The following is a 23168-nucleotide window of genomic DNA, read 5'->3' on the forward strand; positions in this document are numbered from 1 at the left end:
TTTTAAGCAAGATCGTTGATTCATATTCAGTCTGTTTTAATTAATGGAAAATTTCGAGTAAATGTGGTCTTTGTTTTAAACCGGAAACGCTTAAATCTGGACAACCTATCGGATTTATGATCCGCGTTTATATGTCAATTGGATATAATTATTGTTTATTTTTAAGTTAAAAAGAAATACATACGAAAGCAAGGCTTGCAGTGAAAGGTGGTTTCCAGGTTTTATTTTTGCTTGAACGAATCGTCCTTAAAAATAAAGAAAATCAGATTTTTCATTTGAGCTATATTATTTGTGGGCTATAAAACTATCACTACCCGCACAATGCTTACAAAACGAGGCAGCAAAGCAGAGTTTGCAAGGATTTGTTGCTGCAGAATCCCCCTCTCGGTCATATTTTGCATTACTGACGATGTCCTGTCAAATATCGCAATGAACATGTTTTAAACGTACTTGATGAATGTAGTAATGTATTCACTGATTAATCGTTGTTTGTGAAACTGTACCCTAATAAGTATACTGCCTCAATCTACTGTCACTGAAACGCATCACACTCACTAAACACACACACGTAGATGGTCTACTCTGCCGCACCCTAGTGTACAAAGCATGCACAGCAAACTGAAAAGCACAGTAGCTCACTGTGTATTAGTGTGTAGTAAACCATGCAAGCCAAATTCCACCACAACACAGTTCTTTTAAGAAAGATGACATAGTGCAAGGGAAAAACCTTCAGCTGTGATGTGCCACATACCCCAGACATTATGTGAAGTCACTTTCCTCCAGTGTTGATGGGACAGCTCCCATTGGAAAACTCAATTTAGCAATAAGAAGAGAGAAAAAAGAAAAGGGACACGTGGCATTTAAACAGAAATATATTAACTGCATTATAAACATACCAAGATACTCTGGAGACACATAGACAAGATGTGATGATGTGGTGTGGCCCAACCTACCAGGGTTTATGTCACCCAATAGGATTACTTCTGAAAGGCTTTGAGTAATGTTTGTCTAACTAAAGCTTTAATCTGAGCTAATGAAGCCGTCTGACAGCGTACAGCAGCCCAGTGAGCGTTTTGGCAACAGGATGAGAGCAGAGTAAATCACTGTTTAATCACCACTGGTCCTCGGTAATGTCACAACTAATGTATGCAGTGTGTAAAACAGCAACCAAGGACAGTGGTGGCCTCGGGCTTGAGGGCTGACATGACAAGATACATTTGTCAGTCGTTTTCCTAGTCTCCAGATTGCTGTGGAATATATGAGATGGGTAACAAAAGTTAAAAAGAAAAACAATCCTTGTATCCTACAGTGAAGGAGACACAGTTACCCTTTTTTCTTATCCTATAATGAACCATAAAGGGCAAAGACATGAGGGCTCACTGAATGGTTTGATCACTATGAAAATGATGTTTCTCAACCCAGATGAACACCTGTAGGAGACTGTGGACTCCCTGCCCTCTTCAACACCATCATCAAAACACCCACTTAAGGAATATCTGATAGGAAACTGCTCCCCCATCCTTCTGGTAGAGTTCAAGACACTTGGAGACTCAATGCTAAGCTGCATTTAAGCTATTCAGGTGACAACTGGTTGCCAAACGGCGTATTGACACACTTTGTTGCTATGTCTTTGTCTGCTATAATTCAAAGTACACATAGAGTCAGACTGCACGACAGACAGAGCAAATGCTTGTTTAGCGTGCTGTTGCATGAAAGTGTCCATCAGGGGAGGCGTTTTATTTGTTGTGACAGTTGTAGTTGGGGATCTAAAGAGATCTTAAGGTGCTGTAAACATTGTCGGTGGCTACCATTAAAGCTACAGGGAGCTTTGATATCAATGCAAATCCGCTGGCACCACTATCCAAGCTGCCTTCCAGATTAGCCCAGGCTTAGAGCTCTGGCAGCCTTGCTGGGGCAGACCTTTGCACGCAACTGTTTACTGTGTGCGTGGGTGCACGCCTCTGCGAGCAAGCTATTGTGTGCATACATTAAGAAGTGCATGTGTATGTGGCTAAATAGTTTTCAGAATGACTGGCAAGCCAAATAGGACTTACTAAAAGCCATCTGCCAGGTGCAATAGTGTGGCTTTCATTGATTAAGATGTCTCTGTTGACATCAGTGTGGGATTTCAGGAGACATGGGGAGCTGTGACACGACAAGTCTGATTCTAATGGACATGTATAATTGATGGGAAGGTCGATATCGGAAAGTACCAAACATACACTCATTTCTCCTCGCTGTCACTGTCATTTAGACAAGGCTCGTTGTCCATTATGTGCTACATGAGTGCTCATTGTTAGGAATAACAAAAAGCACAACTTAAAAAAACACACATTTTATCCAGCAGATTGATCGGCACACCGGATAGCGTGCACATTAGGATTTTATTTGTTGTGCAATGTTTCAAGCACATAGCTTCATCATTTTACCCAATCCCTATAAAAAGTGATGTCAACAGAGGTGCTGACTCCACTTGCAGTGGAGCCTTGAACCACAGAGTACTAGCAGAGTTCATGGCCTGACAAGTGCAGCTTAAAAGCACAATTGTATTGTCAGGATTTGTGGAGTCTGAGTATAAGCCATGACAACCAAAAGACCAGCTCAAGAGGTTGAGAAGTTAGGACATGGGGGAAATACTGCCCAGGCACAAAAGTGAGCATGCACGCGCACAAGAACAATAGCGAGGTTTCATCTACTCATTTTCTTTTTTTTCTAGATGTGCAGAAAAGCTGCAAGAATCACACACTGACCCTGAAGTGTTTAATACCACATTTGAACAGACTCGTGTTTATTTGGAGACAATGAACAGATCACCTTTGAACTTATAAAACCATGGATCACAAATCTGGGACAAAATCTGACAATAAAATGCAAAAGACACAGATTGAAAAAGACGATGACGCAGAAAAAAACACTCTGACAACGTACAACCACAAAACTTATCCACTGAAAATATGTGAGGGGTTGGTATCAAGCCCTGGTGACCATTTGAAGATGTTCCAAACACATGCTTTTGTGTACTAAAATCAATATTGCATTCATTTCCTTATCAAATTCCAGCTCACAGTAACATACATTATGGTGCAGCTCAGCATCAGGACAGACATCATGCTGCTGGTTACACACACAACAACAAAATAAAAAATCAGCCTGTGAATACATCTTCAAACTCGTGCGTTGCTGTCACGTTTCTGTCTCTCCCTGTATTGAGATCTGTGTCAATTGGTTTGAGAGGGAAAACTGTGTATTGGAACTGATGGGGATAATCTTTTGTTGATGTTTGGATTTGTTTGGGTTTTTTTCCAGAGGTCATTTTATAGCCAAAGCAAGGGTTAGATGGAGGTTGACTCCTTTTTCTGCTCCCATCAATCCCTCTGTAATCTGCTCCATCCCACAGCTGCGGTTCTGCTTCTATCTGAGTGAAGTGCACGAAAAAAAAAAGGGCACGGAGAGGCCGACAGAGAGGGCCGTGGTGTTGTGTAACACCCAAGATGCTGGGAAACCCTGCAAGCAAATGAGTCACTTTTGCAGTGATAAATGTTGACAGTGGAGCACAAATGTGAACTCAAGCAGCAACTGTTTACTTGCACATCGTTTGCACAACAATACACAAGGCTATGATATTTATGGACGCTGGTTTTTGGATGTACTGCAGTTTTTCTAAACAAACTGACAGGTCTTCAGTGGGCAAGTGAGCTAATTAAAAAACAGAGACTGTTAAGTAGAGAAAGCTCCAGAAGCTTTAAACCTGCAATCATTGCAATATATAACACAACAGAGGAATCAAAAGATGCACATGAGGACACACACACACACACAGTAAAGATGCATTGCCTTAGGTGATGCGCTTCTGAAAACCGCACTGGCTTGTACAGCCAGAGGCCGATGGCCACAAAGTAAATTTCATGGTAAAGGAACAAAGCTTTTTGGGAAGACATCCAAACGCTGGGAAAATTCTATTATGCCTGTCATATTAAGCAAACTGTGTCACCACTGACTGAGGCTAGGTCACTTGCAATACCAAATCTCTCTCACTAACAGATGCACACACACACACACACACACACACACACACACACACACACACACACACACACACACAGGGGCAGCTTTGAGACGTTTCTTAAGATGTTTTTGAGATGATCCTTGGTAATCAATCGAAAGCAAGTTACTTGTCAAGATTTTGCAACACATTTTTTGACTCTGTCTTTGTTTGTCCTCGGCATCTCTGTTTAAGGGGAATACACAAAAGAGTACAGTTATGTGAAAAAAAAGTGTCCACAGCATTTTGTGCAATGCTGTGGAAAAAATAAGTACACCCTAACTGCTTTCACAGGAATTCGAATGGTTAGTAGCAAACAGGTGCTGCTAGTGTGAGAACCACTATAAAAGCAGAAGTTTTGGCAGTATTCAGCTGTATGCTAACACGATGCCATAATCTTTCCAAGTGTGGACATACATGCCAATTTGCCAAAAGGTCAGATCATGCAATGCTCAGAAAAATTGCAAACAACCGCAAAAGGCCTCTGTTAGTGTGTTAAATGTTACAGTTACAGCACTATTAGAAAAAAACTGAACTAGTATGGCATGTTAGCAAGTGTTAACAGCAGAAAGCCTTAGATGCAACTTTGCATCTAAACAAACTACAAAGACTTCTAGAACACAAACCTTTGTACAGGTGAGACCAAAGTGAAGATGATTGGCCACATTTGAAGAAAACCGAGCACGAAATATTAGCACAAACATCTCACACCAACTATCAAGCCCAGTGGTGGAGGCGTGCTGATTTTGGCTTGTTTTGCAGTCGCAGGATGTGGGTACTTTGCATGTGAGGGGTCAACCATGAATTCTTTTGTATACCAAAATATTCTAGAGTCAAATCTGAGACTGTCTGTTGACAGCTAAAGCTTGGCCCAACTTGCATTTTGCACCAGACAATGATCCCAAGCACAGCACTGAATCTAACCCAGAATGCTTAAAAAAGAAACAAATGAAGGTTTTGCAATGAGCCAGTCAAAGTCCCTACCTCAAAATGGCTGAAATGCTGTGATGGGAGCTTACAAATCCTGCAAACCTAAATTAACTGAAGCATATTGTAACAAATAGTGGGCCAAAATTCCTCCACAATAATGTGAGATACTGATAAAGTCATACAGAAAACAATTACTTCATGTTATTGCTGCTAAAGGTGGTTCTTCAAACTACTTCAAACTACAAGAGTCAATAAAGCCTTTATTTGTCATATGTAAGTTGCCCTGCAGCGAAGACAGCAGGGGAGACAGGTTGGAGACGGTAGCATTATGGAAAAACACTGAAATGTACAAAACAATAGGCAAGTCGAGGAGGGGAAAAAAGAGACCTCTACTCATGCTGGGCTCCTATGGGAGGACAGCATGAGAACAGAAAACAAAACAAAAAAACAAAAGGGCAGGATTTAGTTTTCCAAAGTATAGCACAGTGCTGTGAAAACTTTCTTTTTCACATGAGGCCTTCTAAAGCAAAGCGCAGGGAACAGAAATCAGAAAACTGCCACTTAACTGAAACCGATCTCGACTGAGGATCTTCTTTTAAATCTAGGATTTAAAACAGACACTATGCTAAAACCTGGCTAAGATAGCCAGAATAGTAAGATATAAAGATTTAAAACTCAGTTTCTAATTTATTTTCTATCAAATAATAAAAGGTTTCTGTTGTGTTAATCATTTAAGCAACATTATTAGATCTATGTCTGTCGTTTATCACTACTGCATGACTACTATATTGACAGCTACAAACAATATTATTAAATGTTATTCAATCCAATTGAAACCTTATGTGAGTGAAAACAATTGGGAGGAAATTGAATGAGTCACTCCAGTTGCTGCCCGCATGCCACAGCGATGTTAATATATTCCAAATGTACTTCTCTCCCCACCAGTTTCTTACAGCTCACACATGACTGCGCACTCAATTTGCCACAGTCCTGGAGAGGACTGCTTTCCTCTACTGAGTGATGCTTTTCATTAAACTCTGCAGGAACCTTGTCGCCTGCCTGTCGGGCCAGTCTATATCCAGGTCATCAATAATGATTTCCACAATGCCAGTGCGTTGCTATTTGGTCATGTTTGAGGATCGTCTGTGTTGCTGAACCTCAGGGAATGTGGTTTGAAATGCTCGTCGTTTTAACACATCTTTCCACTGATCATTCTCACATGCTCACAGCAGTTTCATATCACAAAAATATCTGGCTTTGCATCTTATTACGTTTGATTGTTGAAGCAATGGCGACAGAGACCAGTTTTTGTCAGTATGAACATGGGGTAGTTATAGTTGCATACCCATAACCACACAATTGTTATAACAATTTGGTAACATTTATCTACTGCATGCAATCAGACTTCCAGATTTAAAGTTTCACTCTTGTGCATCATTCCAGCTTTTAGTTTTAAACACCAAGCTTTTAATTTTAATACCAAATATGATTCAACATTGCATTCAGACAGATGCCAGCTTATGCATGTAAATATGAAGTGCTCGTCTTAAATGAAAGTTAGCCATGGAGTTCCACAGGGCTCTATGCTGGTACCACTATTTTTTGCATTATATATCCTAAGGGAATTAGGCAACATTATTAGAAAATAATGCATAGATTTTCATTGCATTGATGACTATACCTAGTTGAAGCCAGATGACACAAAAAATAGTTAAACTATTGGCATTTCTTGAAGACATAAAGACCTGGATGACCTGTAATTTCCTGCTTCTAAATTCAAGTAAAACTGAGGTTAATGGACTCAGCCCTAAAAATCTTGAAACCATGGATTTTGAACCAGATACTTACTGAGATGGCATTCCAATCTTGGAGGTTCTTTTGCCCAAGATATATCTTTCAATGTGCACATTAAACGAATATGTATGACTGCTTTCTTTCATCTGGGCAGTACTGCTGAGATTAGAAACATCCTTTCTCAGAGTGATGCTAAAAGCTAGTTCATGCATTATTACTTCTATCCCAAAAGTTGATTCTGTTCATCTGAACGTAGCGTTTTCAGTGGGGGAAACGTTCTGTCACTGATCCAAGTGACTTCTTCAGTCTCAGCTGACTGCATGTTTCCCCAACCTTACAAACAATACACTTGCATAATGACTGAAACTAGCTCGACTGATGAACAATGGGCCGTGAGGTCAATTTAGGGCCACTGAGCAACAAGAATCCTCCAGGAGGCACAGAGCCAGATGCTCAATGAATGGGTGAAACAAACAACTTTCACCATTGATGTGCTAAAATCAAAAGAGGAGATTCTAGATGAGAATACTCTTCAAAAGGTGTTTGAATTCACTGAGAAGGCTCAACGAGGACAGCGTGAAAATTCTAAGACCAGGCAAAAAAAGAACTTTGACCTACTTGTTTTGCATTGGAAACATCAGCAAAATATGTACAGTGTCCTCAGTGGCCAGAAGAGGAACGGATTCCACACAAGTGGGACAAGTGGGTGAAAAATCTGTCTGACAGACAACTTACCCAAACAGTGAAAAACATCCTTGCAAAAGGGTTGAAATTTGCTGTGATGCCGAGACATATCCCGCTAGTGGAACTCATCATAGCACAACATTGCAGATGTGGAAGCAGAGCATCTGCGGAGAAAGCTTTAGCCTGTCTCAGCATTGCAAAGGATATGAAAAGTGGCAGGTTACCATTCTTAGACTGAGATTTCCAGCAGTAATGGGGGACAGTGATCAGTTGATGTGTACCGTAAACCAACGCATACAGATCCGATGTCTCTCATCATCCACTGGAGCACAAACAGGGTGTCATCAGGATGCTACAAGACAGATTGAACACCATCCCTACAGATACAGCAGCCAGGGAAGCAGAGGAACATCACATCAAGAAGGCGCTGAGTAAATGTGATTATCTCACCTGAACATTTGTCAAAACTGGGAAGGCACTTAAAGAAAGCTCCAGCCGATCCAGAAGAGAAGGACAACTGCTGCCTAAAAGAAAAACTGTAGTGATCCCGTATGTGTCAGGAGTTTCGGAACAGTTGCATTTTTGACGCAGTGTATTTTTTAAACCCCAAAATACACTGCGTCAAAAATTGGTCCACCCCAAGGATTGGGTCCCCCAACATGTGCCAGGAGGATTGCCATGATTTATACATCAGGGCAACCAAACAACCAGATGGCACAACACAGACAAGATACCTCGTCAGGCCAGGACTCTGCAGTCTATTTAAACCTACAGGCCAGTGGGCACTCTTCAGTGATGAGCATGTACACATCCTGGACAGGGAGGAACGCTGGTTTGAGTGGGGAGTCAAGGAGGCCATTTATGTGAAAAGAGGAAGACCATCTCTGAATCGAGGAGGGGGCCTAAGGGTCCATCTTTCATCATCCTACAATGCTGTGATTGCAGCCACTCCCTGATTCTCTGTGAATGGTAATTGATCAGTGGTCATCAATCAGTTGTTCTTGATAAATGGTTATTACAACTTCCATATTAATGATCAAGAAACTGACCTCACATCCCTGTTCGTCAGTGGTGCTAGTTTCAGTCACTGTGCAAATGTACTGTTTATAAGGTTGGCGAAACCTGTAGTCAGCTGAGACCGAAGAAGTCACTTGGATGAGTCACATTTTTCCCATTAAAAACACTACGTCCAGATGAACAGAATCAAGCTCACCTGGGTGTTTGAGCATGCCTGAAGACATACAAAGAAAGAGCATATTCTCCCATATTAACTTCTTTCTTTGGCTCCCTCATAAATACAGAATTTAATTTACATTTTTTCTCCTCACAGACAATGTTTTGAATAATTGGGCCCCATCGTTTTTTAAAGGCCTCATTGTTATTAACCTAATAGAGCACAGCGCCCTTAGGCTGGAGGATGACTTGTAGTATTTAAAAGTAATTCAGGAGACAGACTTCCTTTCTACTTTTAAGATGACTTAAATCTTTCCTTTTTTGATAATGCTAATAGTTAGGGCTTGACCAGGTTTCCCGAAGCACCTTTACTTGCTTTAATTAAATTGCTTTTAACCTTTAATACTGCTATAGGCTCAAGCTGCTGGGGAACCTCATGTGATACACTGACCATTTCTTCTCTATTTGCCTTCACTGAACCGTCTCTGGTGACAGCATGGGAAGCGAGGTGCCTTTTTATTAACTTTAGTTATATTCTCGGTAGTTTTCCCCAAGTTGCATCTAAATCATTTCCTTTACTAGTATAAAGTTTCAGTACTCTTATTAAGTTGGATCAGTTTGGTGAATTACTTTGTTTTGTTAAGCTGTGTTTTTAAAAAAATCCTTTTAGCAGACTTGTGTTCAGATGACGTCATCTATGTGCCCACTTATTTCTTACAATAGCATATTTTCTTCTGTAATTTTTATATTTTTGTCATTTTGGATACAATGTGCCTGTGAAAAAGAAGTTATTATTTACATGAGTACTTTTATAGATTTAAATCAATCCTGAAAGTTTCATTTTTTGACTCAGGTACCGACTTGGCTTCTTGGCCACTTTTTATGACCATTGATCGGATTAAATTTTACTTTAATGCATCTCATTTAAAAAGCAGAAGACATGATCACACACCTAAATCAGTGCAGAACAACATTACATGCTATTATACCGAGTATAATTTATTGCATCAACTGCACATCGCTGCCATCTTGTGGATGGGAGACTGTTTTTACATCATTTGTTTTCATATGAAGTTCTTAAACAAGCAAAGTTAGACCTTAAACCTGGTTTCCAGCTATAAAACCAAGGCCCCGCTGAATGCACTTTGTATTTTGTGTTTACTTCATTTTGTTGCATTTAATTATGGACACCCAGTTGCATTCAGTTTGTTTAGTGATTCATCCTCTAATTTATGTTTCCCAGACTTGGGACATGACTAAACAGGATATTGCATCAGCGTCATTTCACATTAACTGACCAATCCCGAACAGTACCACAGGCCATCATTTGGATTAAGACTTGGAACAAGAATACCTGATATTTAGGAATGATATAGCAGTCCCTCTGTCTCTCTGTGTTTCACGGCGGGGCCAGAGGGATGAACGGAGTGAGCTGAGTGGAAACTGTTGCTCAACTGTTGCTTCTTTTAAACTAAATTTATACTCCTCATAAAATGTTCCCAAAATGTTTTTGCCAAAGTTTTCTCATCACAAATCCAATAAAGTATTAAACAGAAAAGAAAAAAAAAAAGAACATGTTGTTACATCATCGTAATGTTTTATTTACTCATGACAGCACAGTCTTTAATAAGGTCATCTGTGTACATTAGTGGTTTAAAAATTCAACACATAAACTGGTATAAAGCAGTCCCGGGGACTGGCTGACTAAAAATAGTTCACTTTCCCTTCTCCATCGGCTCTCCTCATCGGTGCACCTTCTCAGTTGTAGCACAGCCTATAAATCTCAGTCACAGTCTTACTAGCTAACAGCTAGTTCTTTCCTCTCGACTTCACCTGCCGCTTTTACAATACATCTGCTGCATTTCTCACATTCGTCGAGATAAAATAAATATCTCTCATGGCTCGCGCTCACTCTGCTGTGTGTAACATTCTTGTCTTTCACTATCCCGACTCCCTGCGTTACCCAGCTGCTGTTAGCTGCTGCATTATTCAAAGTATATTTTGCAGCTAAGGTGGCAGTGGGGTTCCTGTTTTTCACGGTATACAATGTATGAAAATTGACAGTGATCACACTGTTTACTCATCCACACTACTGAAAGAAGCAGCACGACAGAGGATCTTCTTTCTTACTGAACTATCTGCCAGACTCGTCAGCTTCAGCCACACACACAAGCTATTATTTATTTTATCTATTTATTTCTAAAGAAGATTAGTTTTACTTATAACTTCTTTAGCATTTAAAAATATTTTTTACTTTCAATAAAGCCTTTGGTCAACCAAAGAAATAAAAAAAAATCTCTTTTATTACCTTTAAGGTTCCTTGTACCTGACTTTAACATCTGCGTAACACACTTTCCTGACACTGTCACTGTACCATGAAAGCCTCATACCGTGGTAACATCATGTGCTTGTTCAAAGCAGCAGGGCACTAAACCCATACACTGAACCCCTGCTTTATAATCCATGACAGAGACACTTTGGTCCAGGAGGGTCCGACACAGGCAGTTTATTACAACCTGATTGGTCTTTTTGACGCATGGTCCTCTTGCACTGAGATCTCTACTGGTCAAGAACACGCCAAGTCTCCATGTCGTTCGCATCTTGGCAGGGTGTCAGCAGCACTTTACTCTTACTCTAAGTACCTTTGGTTTTCTTCCACGTGTGCATCAAGTCGATGGGGTTACCTTTTGCTAGAGGAACGAACCTGGTGTCTCATCCAGCTTGTTGGAGCTAAAGAATGACAGCAGGTAGACAGATAAACAGATCAAGATGCTGTCTTTATGAAGTCTTTCAACAGGCCCCCAAACTTGTTTTCACTACTTACAGCGTGATTGTCCTGGTTGCCTGGGGTTACTGGCACTACTACCAAAAGAAGACTGGAAGTTATGGATGGTCTCTTGAAGAATCTGCCTCTCTCTACCCTGATGACAGACAACAGTGATCATTATGCATTAGGAACAGATTACAGAAAGATGCTGTAAATGTTCTTTAAAAGCAGCCATATCTGGTATGAATCCACTGTAACACTATATATGTTACATTCCCTCTATATGTCTCTTGTGGCTCAGGCAGTTTATTATTAAGACATAATGTTAGGATATACATTAGAAAGATACAGCACAAAATAGATTGCTGGAAGCAACTTTGAAATGCATAACCACGCTAAACCGAACATACCTTTCCAGCATTGAGCTCTGATATGGCAGCCAAGATCTGTTGTCTGGGTCCGTCTGTTTTGATGCCCAGCTCCTTCAGGTCTCCATCGGTTAAAGTCAGGAATGCTTCCATATCCACCTAAAAGACAAGAAAAGAAAAGAAAAGAAAAGAGATGCATTTTTGGGCTTTAAGAGTGAAAATGTATGGTTAGAAGGCTAAGAAAGAAAAGACGGAGTACCTCTTGTTCCTCAAATATAGGCTGGTATTTCTCAAGGGACAGTTTCTTCAAAATACTGGACAGCTCATCTGAAAAAGTAAAAAAAACTATAAGGGAAACTGATACCACTCATACTTATTTCACATCAAAGCACATGGTGTACATAAAAGAACACAATCCATGCATGATGATGATTTGGGTTAATGCTGAATAAAATGCGCCGACACCTTCATCTGTGATGGTTCCGCTGCTGGATCCTCCGCTGCTCTTGGAGCGTGGATGAGAAGAGGCTGAGGACAGAGAGTCTCCTGGCACGGGGGGAATCTTGGGTGTTGGGGAAGGAGACGGTGTGAGAGTGGGCGATGTGCTCTTGGAAGTCGAGGAATTCCCAGACTGAGGTCTCTTTTTCAACTCCATTTTCTACAAAGGAGGACAGTGAGGGTGGACGGTGGTATTTGTTCAGCTCTGGCTGTTTTTACACAGCTTTACAAGACATTAAGAGTTACTGTCAAAGAAAACCTGTGAAAGAAAGTTGAGACCTTTCTGGAATGGATGTCTGAGGCAACAAGGCTGGGATGGGTGTGAATGTCAGGAAGGCTGATGTCAGGCAGGGGCAAACCAGGTGCTGAAACTGGTGGTGGTAGTGGGGCTTGACTCGGCGTCTGGTTGTGCTGTTTTTCCGGAGGTTGGCTCTTTACCTCTATAAGGCCGGCTGCTCTTTTCCGTTGGGCTGCTATCTGGGAGAGCACGCTGTCTGCACTGCCCCCTGGCGTAAGGAGAAAGCAAGATTGCGATGTGTTTTGCAGCCCCTGTGTCATGCAATCACTTTTTGCTTTTAATGTTTTTACTTGCGAACCTGAACGGTTGTGGGAGTCCCGGTTGAGTCCCGCCACTCCATTTGAGCCTCCAGAGGAGTGGGGGGAGTGATAGTGACCAGAGTTGGAAGGAGAGGATGAAGATGGTCCCTTGGGGATACTGGGAAACTTAATGGACCTGCTGACCACACGGCTGATGGATGTCTGTCCCATAAAGGAGAGAGAAGGAGCAGCATAAGGACAAATTTCGTCTTCTCTGACCTGAACTAAAACCCTCTCTGTCTAACACCCAAAAGGACTCACAATATCTGAGTTTCCACTGCTGTTCAGCTTCCTCTGTGGTGGCATGGGCAGGCGGGGCACTTCGCTCTTGCCCTCCCTGAGGACGCGTGAGCGGTCCGAGTTCCACGGCTCAAAGTTGGAAGGTGGCAAGAAGGGAGGAATCACTGCTTTCAGCTTGTCATTTGGCAGCCGAGTCAAGGGGGCCCCGCTTCTCAACTAAATTAGACAGACACATATTAAGAGTCACAAACACGTCTTAAAACTAAAAGAACTCTAATCCAGGATAGTGCTCCTACCATCGTGGTTATTAGAAAGTCGTCTTTCTCTGAGGATGCTCTGCAGTGACCTGCTGAAAGGAGAATACATCACATTTATACATTACTTTGCTCACATAAAGATGGACATATGCTCAGCTACATTTACCCTAAACATCTCATGGACATGTGATGTCATTCATGGTTTTAAGGAAAAAGACTCACCACCATCTTTGGTCTTCACTGCCCAGGCGGTGCTCATGTCATTCCCTGCTACAGCAGGAGTAGGTGCCACCGCCCCGTTGGAAACAGCAGCGGGCTTCCTGTTCGCCTTCATCGTGGCATCCAGTGAACTCTCGGCATCGTCTGGAAATGGAGCCAGGCGATTGGCTGAAAGGCCATGCCTGAGAGTGTGAGTTAACTTGAGCCGACGGAAGCGGTTCGACATCCTACTCCACCAGGACTGGAAGAGGGTGGACACAAAGGAGCGTTATAACCAAAACTATTATGATATCCTTGATATCCAAATCACTCCGGGTACTTTATTGTTCACTTATATTGCCATATTTGGAATACTGTGTGGAAATTTGGGGAAACACATATAAAACTGCACTTCAACCAATATGTAAAATTAAAAAAAAAGCAATCAGGATGATTAATAAAGCAGGATTTAGAGACCATACTAACATCATGTTTTTGAAATTAAAAATACTGAAGTTTATGGATCTTATAAAATATAAAACTGCAAAAATTATGTACAAGGCCAGATACAATATGTTACCAGGAAATATACAGAGGATGTTCTATGACAGAGAAGGAGACTATGAATTGAGGGGGAAATTGAATCTAAGGATTCTTAAAGCACGGTCAAAGGTTAAAACCTTTTGTGTCACTATTTATGGGGTAAAACTGTGGAATAGTTTTACTATAGATCTACAGCAATGCTCAGGAATTGGTAAGTTCATGAAAATACTTCGAAAACTGATTTTGGAAGAATATGATACCGATAAAGATGATCACCCATTGTATGTATAAAAATACCAAATTATATCAATCACGGTAGCCAAGTTTATATAGGTTCTCCTCGTGTATCGTGTGGAGTATGTGATGATGGGAATTAGGTGAATTATGTGGGATCAATAAGATGTTGAGCAGGGGTAGGAATTAATAAGTATGTTCATACTTCTTCCTACTCCTTTTCAGACCAAACATTGTTACATTATGTCAGACGATTTTGTTTTATTTCATTATATATTTTTTGTTTATCTGAACACATACGTGTGTGTGTGTGTGTATATCTACATATATATTCGTATCTGTAAATGAAAATATATGTAGTGTGTATATATTGTTTTTTGTTTTATATGTCTGAAACAAATAAAGATACAATACAATACAATAGAAAGCAACTTTGCAAATTACATTTTTACCTTAAGGCCTCCTTTGTCATCGGGCGGCACGGGGACATTGTTGAGGGACTGTCGACTCTTGGAGCGCGTCATTAAAGTTCTGGCGCGGTGTTTCGACTTATCTTTGTCTACCTGCATGCACACGGATGCTAACAGACGCACCAGCTCAGTGTCTGACAGAAAACACAGGGAAACAATTATGAGTATATGCAGTTAATAACTTGCAAAACGCGAGGGATTTAAGTCGACCTGTTTCATGATCGTTATCATAGATTATTCTACTGATTATTTTCTCTATTAATAGATGAATTGTTTGATTAGACAAACTGATAAACACCCATCACATTCAAACAGCTCGTTTCACACAGCTAATACTTCAAAAAACAACCTCCTCACTTACTGCTAAAACCAAAGTCCAGGGATGAGCTTTTCTAAAAGCAAATATAACTGAAAAAAGATTCAGTTCTTTTTATTCCAATTCACGCTTCTAAATTTTGATTGGTTGATATTATGAAATCACTACGTGTGTCCTGTATCCTCATCTTAAGTACACTACTTTATTTAAAAGGTTTAAATAAGGGATTTCACAAATGGTGGATGCCTTTTGGTTGGTTGGTTTTTTTAGCTGATTATGAATGAATTATAGTCTTTAGCTGAGGTTTTCCCAAAGTGTTATTAGACGGAGCAATGACAGGAAGAACTACCTGGATCATTGAGCAGCATAACCAAATCAAACGCTGTGTATCCATTCTTAGCTCGGAGGTTGACATCAGCACCTTGATTCAACAAGTACTTGACAATGTCTTTATTGCTGAATGGAGGGCGGAGGAGAAAACAAAAGACAGTGTAAGAAATGATACTTGCTCTGTGTATGACTTTGGAAGTCAGACATCCTGATATTAAATATGGTATTGACTTTTTGTCACTCTGTAGTAGAAACCTGTTCTAATTTACATTCAAAATCAGCAGGACAGCAACAACAGTGTTTAACACCTGAGCCAAACTTCTTAACCTCAAATTGATCTAAATCATTCTAATAAAAAAGCAATTTTCTGGTTGAAACAAACCAGCAGCTTCTCCTCACCCGTGGTAGGTGGCCTGCATTAAAGCGGTCCACCCATGGACACCATCTTGTTTATCTATGTCGGCATTCTTCTCCACCATCAGCTGAACCACCTCTAACTGGCCGCTTACTGCTGCCATCATGAGAGGCGTTGCTCCCTCCTGATTGGACAAATTCACCTGAGCAGGATCCTCCTCCAGGATTTCTTTGACCAGCTGTGAATTTCCTGAGAAGAAAACATATTTACAGATGTGTAGAGGCATGTAAAGTCATTCGTTTCCCAAAAACTTTTCCTCCAGGTTTATCTGTTCGATTCAGCGTACCTAATTTCAGAGCGCTGAGCACATCTGGCCTTCTTCTCTCATCATCTGCGAAGAAACAAGTGAGAATGAGAAGAGGAAAGAGATCTGGAAAAAACACAGCCCACATAGCTCAGCAAAAATCAGGCAGCGTGGGGGGCGGGGCTGGGGTGATAAGTACACAACTGTTACATGCTACAGAGTTCAACACACACATAAATCACATCAACTATAATTTATGTGCGAGACTGCTTAGAAAAAAAAGAAAAAAGGCAGAAAAGTAGAGCGGTGAAAGACGCATTCACTAGCAAGAACTAAAGCTCCAAATGTGATTTACCAGAATGTACTGCTAATGAAGATGACACGTTAATGAGAAGCAAAGAGCTAAGCCAGAGGCTGACGCTGTGGTTTGGGGAAGGCAGTGGCTTCGAATCCTGATAAATCCCTCTCAGTTCCCACAAACAGTTGCATAGGGCAGGTGGGCATTTGCAGCAGTAAACCAGCGATGTCTGAAAGGTGGGCCCACTCCTGAACTTCAGATAAGAGTAATAAGAACCTCACCAGAACTTGTACATCGTTAGAAACTAAAACTTGTAGGTTTCGCTAACAAATCTGCCTGATTTGTCTTTTCACACTTTTCCTTGTTTGCATGCTGCAATTAAAACCTTTGAAATATACACTGCGTGTGGCTACGTTGGTAATTTGAGCTAAAAACCTGAACTACCTGTGAGAAGAGCCATGAAACAAAGAGGCCGAGCTCCTCTGGCGCCTCTCACGTTAATGTTAACTGAAGTGCATTCGCATCCTGCAGGGGGTCGGGAGTGGGGGATGGATTCTCTTGTCGACATGGTGCTACCAAAATAAAATTCAAAAGCTTTCAAAGCACCACACACTCTCAGAAAACACTAAAAAGTTGAGTATTTACTTTATTTTGTCTTTTTGCAAACACTTTTTGCACTATTACGTCACTCTGCTATTCTCTGATAATAACATAAAACATAAAAACATTCAACTGACTCCATTATACTATACAGTGAAGTGTATTAACACAAGGCCTACTGTGGAAACCACTGTTGCCTTTATATGTTCTTTTTATGTTCTATATGGATTGAAGATACATGTGAAGTTGAAGTTCTATACTGATGTTATCCATGTTATTTGTGTCTGCTTTGGCTGATTTAATTTTAGTATTAATAATAATAATAAACCCCAACAATCAGATGACCCACTATGAAAACCACTTGGCAACGGTGGAGAGGAAAAAACTCCCTTCTAACAGGAAGAAACCTTCAACAGAACCAGGAGGGGCAGTCATGCTGCGCCCGCTAAGGGGTGAGGGAAGGAAGACAGGACAGCCAGTATTTGTTCTTTTTAGGAAACATGTAACAATGTGTGTGCAGGCTCGGCCGCTCAGCTCCTTCAGTTTTTCAGACTGGAAGATGTAAGTAAGTAAATTTTTATTTATATAACACCTTTCAAGATAAAATCACAAAGTGCTTCAAGCTAAAACATAAGAACAAAAATCAACCAAAAGCAAGTTTAAAAAGATGAGTTTTTAACTGTTCTTTTACAAGGGCGTGTATAATATGCGATGGCACTACTGTACTTTATCATCAGGCCAAGACAGCAAAGTCTGAATGAGTAACTGAGGGAAGGCCGTACCTGTCTGTGGTCTGACAGTAGTGATGGAGTCCAAATAAGCCTTGATGTCTCTCTGTTTCAGCTGCATGGCCAGTTCAAAGGCTGTCTTGGACAGAACGTTGATTCGGTCTGGGTCAGCTCCACGTTCCACCAGCTGCTGAGCCACAGCCACCTTTGCAAAACACACACACACAGCTTTAATCACCAGGTCCTACAGAAAATTAGCCCAGGTCCATTTTAAACAATTTATAAAAACCCATTAATAAATGCCACCAACATACCCACAATGTGCTAAATATATATATCTTTTTTTATCCATCCAACCGTCAATGTTTTAAACCCTACCTTCCCACTTAGAGTGGACAGCATCAGCGGTCCCCATCCAGTGGTCTTCTGAGAGAAGTTTACATCAGAGCCCCACTCCAGCAGCAGGCACACAACGGCCTCATGACCGTGCTGAGACGCCACCATCAACGCTGTGATGTCCATGAATTCTCTGCCACCTCCTCCTCCCAGACAGCCTTCACCGGGTCCAAAACTGGCTCCGCTGTGAAAAAAAAACACAAAACACAAAACAGTGGAGGATGTTAGTTAGATATCACACTGGGCTACAAATTTACTTGAAAAAAGAGAAAAAACCTGCAGCTGTTGTTATTGTTGCCATTGGAGACCGCCTCTGCGGCAACAGCCAGGTGATCAAAGTCATCCACGTACGCACCGCTCTCCAGAAGCAGCTTGACTACATGAGTGTGTCCCCCGCGAGCCGCCATGGTCAGGACGCTTGCTCCAAGCCTGTTGCGCCCATTAATCTCTGCCCCGTTCTCCAAAAGAATGTGGGCGACAGTCAAGTGGCCAAACCTGGGAGGAGAAATAGGACAGAGGAAGAACTTTGCATGTAGAAGTTGTTCTAGGTGAATTAGGATGCTCTTTTTAAGCCAGCTATCACAGGCTCCAAAAGAGATGCCAGTGCACTTTAAGCAAGGACTGTGTAGAAAACTACAGGTATGTTCAAAATTAGAAAAAGAAAATGGATAAAAGTGAACAGTAATTTGCTACAAAGCACTTGAATTTTTTCTATAAATAAGGTTGAAGGCTCATTGAAATCTCTAGATAACAATGGTATTACTTTATAATACGGCCTGCACATAAGGGCATAAATTAAGGTTTTGTTTCTTTTAAGATCAATTTAGCTAGGCTTGGCTCCATCATTATAAATTCTCACTGGCCTGCAAATTTTGATGATATCTTTGTTTCCTGTAAAAACCTGACTTGTTACCCCGTTATTATAATGTGCCTTCTTGTAATTAACTGTTGGTAAAATATAATTACATTTGAATTTCAAGTAAAATAATTTAAATACAATTTAACTACAGTGGAATTTGTCGCTGGCTGTACCCACGAAACTCCACTAAGTTCCGCAAATGTTAAACCCCCGATCGGCCTGTGATATTAAAGGAAACAAGACTAAACACAATCTGCTCCCTCTCATGTCACTAAAATGTGTGTTTTTATGCGACGAATTGGGGAGGGGCATCGGAAGATTCCTTCCCTTTAATATTAATTACTTTATGATTAACAACACACGGTGGCAAATAAAAAAGGCACATTTTTAGAAGGAGTATGGTGCCACCCTCTTACATGAGCTACATGAGTTACATGAGCTCCAGCAAGCTGCCCCACCTCGCAGCCTGCATCAGTGGGGTCCAGCCGTAGTTGTTGCGACTGTCCACTGAGGCCCCCTTTCTCAGCAAGAACCGGACCAGGTTCTCGTGTCCGCTGGCCGAGGCGAACTGCAGGCCGGTGTTTCCCTCTTCGTCGGTGCAGTCCACAGGTATCAGAGACAACATGTCCGCAGCGTCACACTCCGAACCCGCTTCTGACCGCAGCCTGCTCTGCCGCCCGGACTCCTTCGGGGCTCCGGGCTCCAGGATGCTCCGGGCCGTTTCATAGTCCCCCTCATCGCAGGCACGTAGAAGTAGCCGCGAATTCACGGGGACCCCGAAATTCATGTCTTTATTCGCCGCGCTGTTTCGTCTCCATTCAGTTTCCAGTTGTTTTATCGACGCTAACCGTGAAAAAGTTCTCCTCTGTCACTTGGCGGCGGCCTGTGTTTGGAAATCATGATGCACAGCAAAATGAAGTTCAGATTTGTTGTTAATGTTCTTCCTTTCAAACAATACGCCAAGGAGCTCCTCTCCAGTCTCTACATTTAGTCTAATGTTCTTCACAAAACAACTTTGTGGCCATCAGCCGGCGATGCCCGGTTCCGTTACTTGTTTAGGAATCTGACCACGGTGAAGTTAGTGGCTACACGGCGCAACTTCTGCTTTTCAAAACAAAAGCATACTCAGGTACGATCAGCTTTTAAGGTACTTTGGTCAAACCCACTTATAGCTCGGCTGCGTAGTATATTTCATTACATTGTGTTTGTATATCCTCACTCCACATTCGTATATGACTAGTGTCCGATACATTATTAGCCAAGATAATATTTTAAAATATACAGTGTCACAAACCTTAATATATACTTTGTGACACAAAGCAAATGACACATCTTATAATTTAAAAATGTAAATATCAAAAGGGTAGTGTTCCACAGAATAGTATTGATATTGATATTATTCACTCGGCTATCACCATATTTCTGAACTTTTTGTTCGCCTCAACATGATTGTATTATTCTGAAACGTTTTTTACCGGAAGTGTTCTCTGGTTTTTATGTCTCTGTTTGCTGTTGTTGTCCGAGGTTTCTGCGTTACATACTTAGAGGTTATTTAGTTGTTGTAGATATACAGAGGTTAACAGTGCTAAAAACACGAGGTTTCTGGTTTATTTTTAATGTTGTCATGATTGTTATTGTTATTTATGTCCTGCCAACGCGCAGCTGATCAGATGTGCGAAAAACGTGTTTCCACTGCCCTCCAGTGGTGGAAAAATGCAACAATTCACTTTATTCCTTTTTTTTTTTTTAAACCACAGACACCAAATAGCAGTATCTACAGTGAGCATTATTATTTGCACAATATACACAAATATAGTTTTAATGTAAACTTTGAAATAAGGTTTACTTTAAATAAATAAATATATTTGAAAAAATATTTTTAAAAATCTGGGAGATTTTTTTTTCTCTCAGTAGAAAAAACAAGCAGTATGTTATGTCTGTGAAGGTTCTCAGTCATCCAGGTCATCGTAGTCAAAGGAGCTTGCAAAGAAAAGCGTCTGGACTTCTTTAAGTTGCTTGAAGACGTTTCACCTCTCATCCGAGAAGCTTCTTCAGTTCTAAGGTCAAATGGTGGAGAGTCCCAGATTTAAACCTAGTGGGAGTGACCCCCCACAGAGGGACAAAAGGACCCCCTGATGATCCTCTAATCGCCTGAGCCAAGGTGGGAAACTGGGCGTGGGTCCCAATCAGCCAGAGTTTCGGGTGTGTTCATTGTGAAACCTGGCCCCACCTTATCATGCGAATTCCTGAGGTCAGATGGCCCAGGATGTGAGTGGGCGTTAAGGCGTCTGGGAAGGGATCTCAAAACTGGATTATAGATGGCAGAGAGTTGGTGTCGTAAACCACCGCCTCTGTTCAAAGATGGTCGCTCACAGTGGACATAGATCTCTGTCCAAAATGTGAACATTGGCATCCTCGAAAGAGTGTCCTTTATCCTTAAGATGCAGATGGACTTCTAAGTCAGCAAAGAGGCACAGAAAAGAAGACCAGACACCAGCGAGGGAGGATAAGAAGGACAGACACAACAACATTGTCATCCCCTATGTAGCCGGTGTATCAGAGAAACTCAGGAGAGTTTTCTCCAAGCATGACATCCCAGTGTATTTCAGACCCAGCAACACGCTCAGACAGAAACTGGTTCACCCGAAAGACAAAACGCCAAAACACAAACTTAACAATGTGGTGTATGCTGTACAGTGCAGCGAGGAATGCTCAGACCTCTACATCGGAGAGACCAAACAGCCACTTCACAAGCGCATGGCACAACACAGAAGAGCCACCTCCACAGGACAAGACTCAGCAGTCCATCTGCATCTTAAGGATAAAGGACACTCTTTCGAGGATGCCAATGTTCACATTTTGGACAGAGAGGACAGATGGTTTGAAAGAGGAGTGAAAGAAGCCATCTATGTCCACTGTGAGCGACCATCTTTGAACAGAGGCGGGGGTTTACGACACCAACTGTCTGCCATCTATAATCCAGTTTTGAGATCCCTCCCCAGACGCCTTAACGCCCACTCACATCCTGGGCCATCTGACCTCAGGAATTCGCATGATAAGGTGGGGCCAGGTTTCACAATGAACACACCCGAAACTCTGGCTGATTGGGACCCACGCCCAGTTTCCCACCTTGGCTCAGGCGATTAGAGGATCATCAGGGGGTCCTTTTGTCCCTCTGTGGGGGGATACTCCCACTAGGTTTATATCTGGGACTCTCCACCATTTGACCTTAGAACTGAAGAAGCTTCTCGGATGAGAGGTGAAACGTCTTCAAGCAACTTAAAGAAGTCCAGACGCTTTTCTTTGCAAGCTCCTTTGACGAAGCAGTATGTTAATGAAAAAAAAATTGTTTGTTGCAGGATTCGATTTGTTTTCATAGCTTGTTTTCACAGCCAGTACAGTCAGAGCAAGCAAACAAACAAAAACACAAAAACAAAAAGGAAATGATTTTAAATGTATCTAATTAAATTACATATACAATTTGTACATTGTAAAATGTTAGAATTAATAGAATCTGGTCAAATGAAATTTACTTGATTGGCATAGATTTAGTTTATACCAAGTATATTTTCCGTGATGATTGCTAATTTAAATAAATAAATCTTTGATTTTATATATTTCATTTACATTTTACTCAAAATTCTTGCTTCATGTTTACTGGAGGTTAAGCTTTATTTACTGTGTACCCTGGGGGTTGGAATAACAGTTTCTTTTGTTTAATATGACGATAGGGGCTTCTCAGTGTCAACTTTATATTTCAATTTTGTGGGATATATTTTGCGGAAATTTGTGTAATTAAACCATTTATATCATTAGAACTATTTTGTAAAATATTGTATTATTTAATATTGATACTTTAACTTGCTTGTTACTGTTCTTACTGTGTTGGAGCAACTGTGACCTTTTAATTTCCTCTGGGATTAAAAAATATTCTGATTTTGATTCTTGCTTCTAAATGCACATTTTGGAATGAAGAATTTGCCATAGATTACGAGTAACAACACAATAACTACTGTAACAAATTTGTGGCATTATCAGTTTGTACAAATCACTATTACTGGAATAATAGTAAAGGTAACAGTTGCAGTCTTATCTAAAACGCACATACGTGATCACACTGCAATTTCAAACTCACGTTAATAGATGTCGCTATTAGTTACGGAGCTGCTTGAAACACCAACGAAGAA

General features: G+C 41.1%; 1 protein-coding gene across 2 annotated transcripts; it reads right to left on the reverse strand.

Moving 5' to 3' along the window:
• Positions 1–10181: 10181 nt before the first annotated feature.
• Positions 10182–20082, reverse strand: anks6 (ankyrin repeat and sterile alpha motif domain containing 6). Of its 2 annotated transcripts, none has more exons than XM_082546991.1 (18): positions 19440–20082; positions 18399–18617; positions 18105–18306; positions 17781–17931; positions 16143–16187; positions 15841–16045; positions 15461–15567; positions 14778–14929; positions 13573–13810; positions 13390–13439; positions 13115–13309; positions 12853–13015; positions 12536–12762; positions 12224–12416; positions 12018–12085; positions 11801–11917; positions 11448–11544; positions 10182–11353 (listed from the first exon to the last, which is right to left on the reverse strand). In XM_082546991.1, exons 1-18 carry the CDS (start codon positions 19766–19768, stop codon positions 11304–11306), a joined length of 2808 nt encoding a protein of 935 aa, XP_082403117.1. In that variant the 5' UTR covers positions 19769–20082; the 3' UTR covers positions 10182–11303. The 2 variants fall into 2 exon arrangements, with proteins under 2 accessions (XP_082403117.1, XP_082403116.1); XM_082546990.1 differs by having other exon boundaries at positions 13390–13442.
• Positions 20083–23168: the final 3086 nt, after the last annotated feature.

This window comes from Aulonocara stuartgranti (genome assembly GCF_965226115.1).
Source record: "Aulonocara stuartgranti genome assembly, chromosome: 9".
Classification (NCBI taxonomy): domain Eukaryota; kingdom Metazoa; phylum Chordata; class Actinopteri; order Cichliformes; family Cichlidae; genus Aulonocara; species Aulonocara stuartgranti.

What these genes read in the sequence shown, in the direction of transcription:
- anks6 (XM_082546990.1), bottom strand. Translation starts at nt 19,768, where the DNA reads ATGAATTTCGGGGTCCCCGTGAATTCGCGGCTACTTCTACGTGCCTGC. An exon ending in TGTCCACTCTAAGTGGGAAG is followed by an intron (nt 17,932 to 18,104) that starts GTAGGGTTTAAA and finishes TGTTTTGCAAAG; the next exon opens with GTGGCTGTGGCTCAGCAGCT. An exon ending in CAGACATCCATTCCAGAAAG is followed by an intron (nt 12,417 to 12,535) that starts GTCTCAACTTTC and finishes CCTCCTTTGTAG; the next exon opens with AAAATGGAGTTGAAAAAGAG.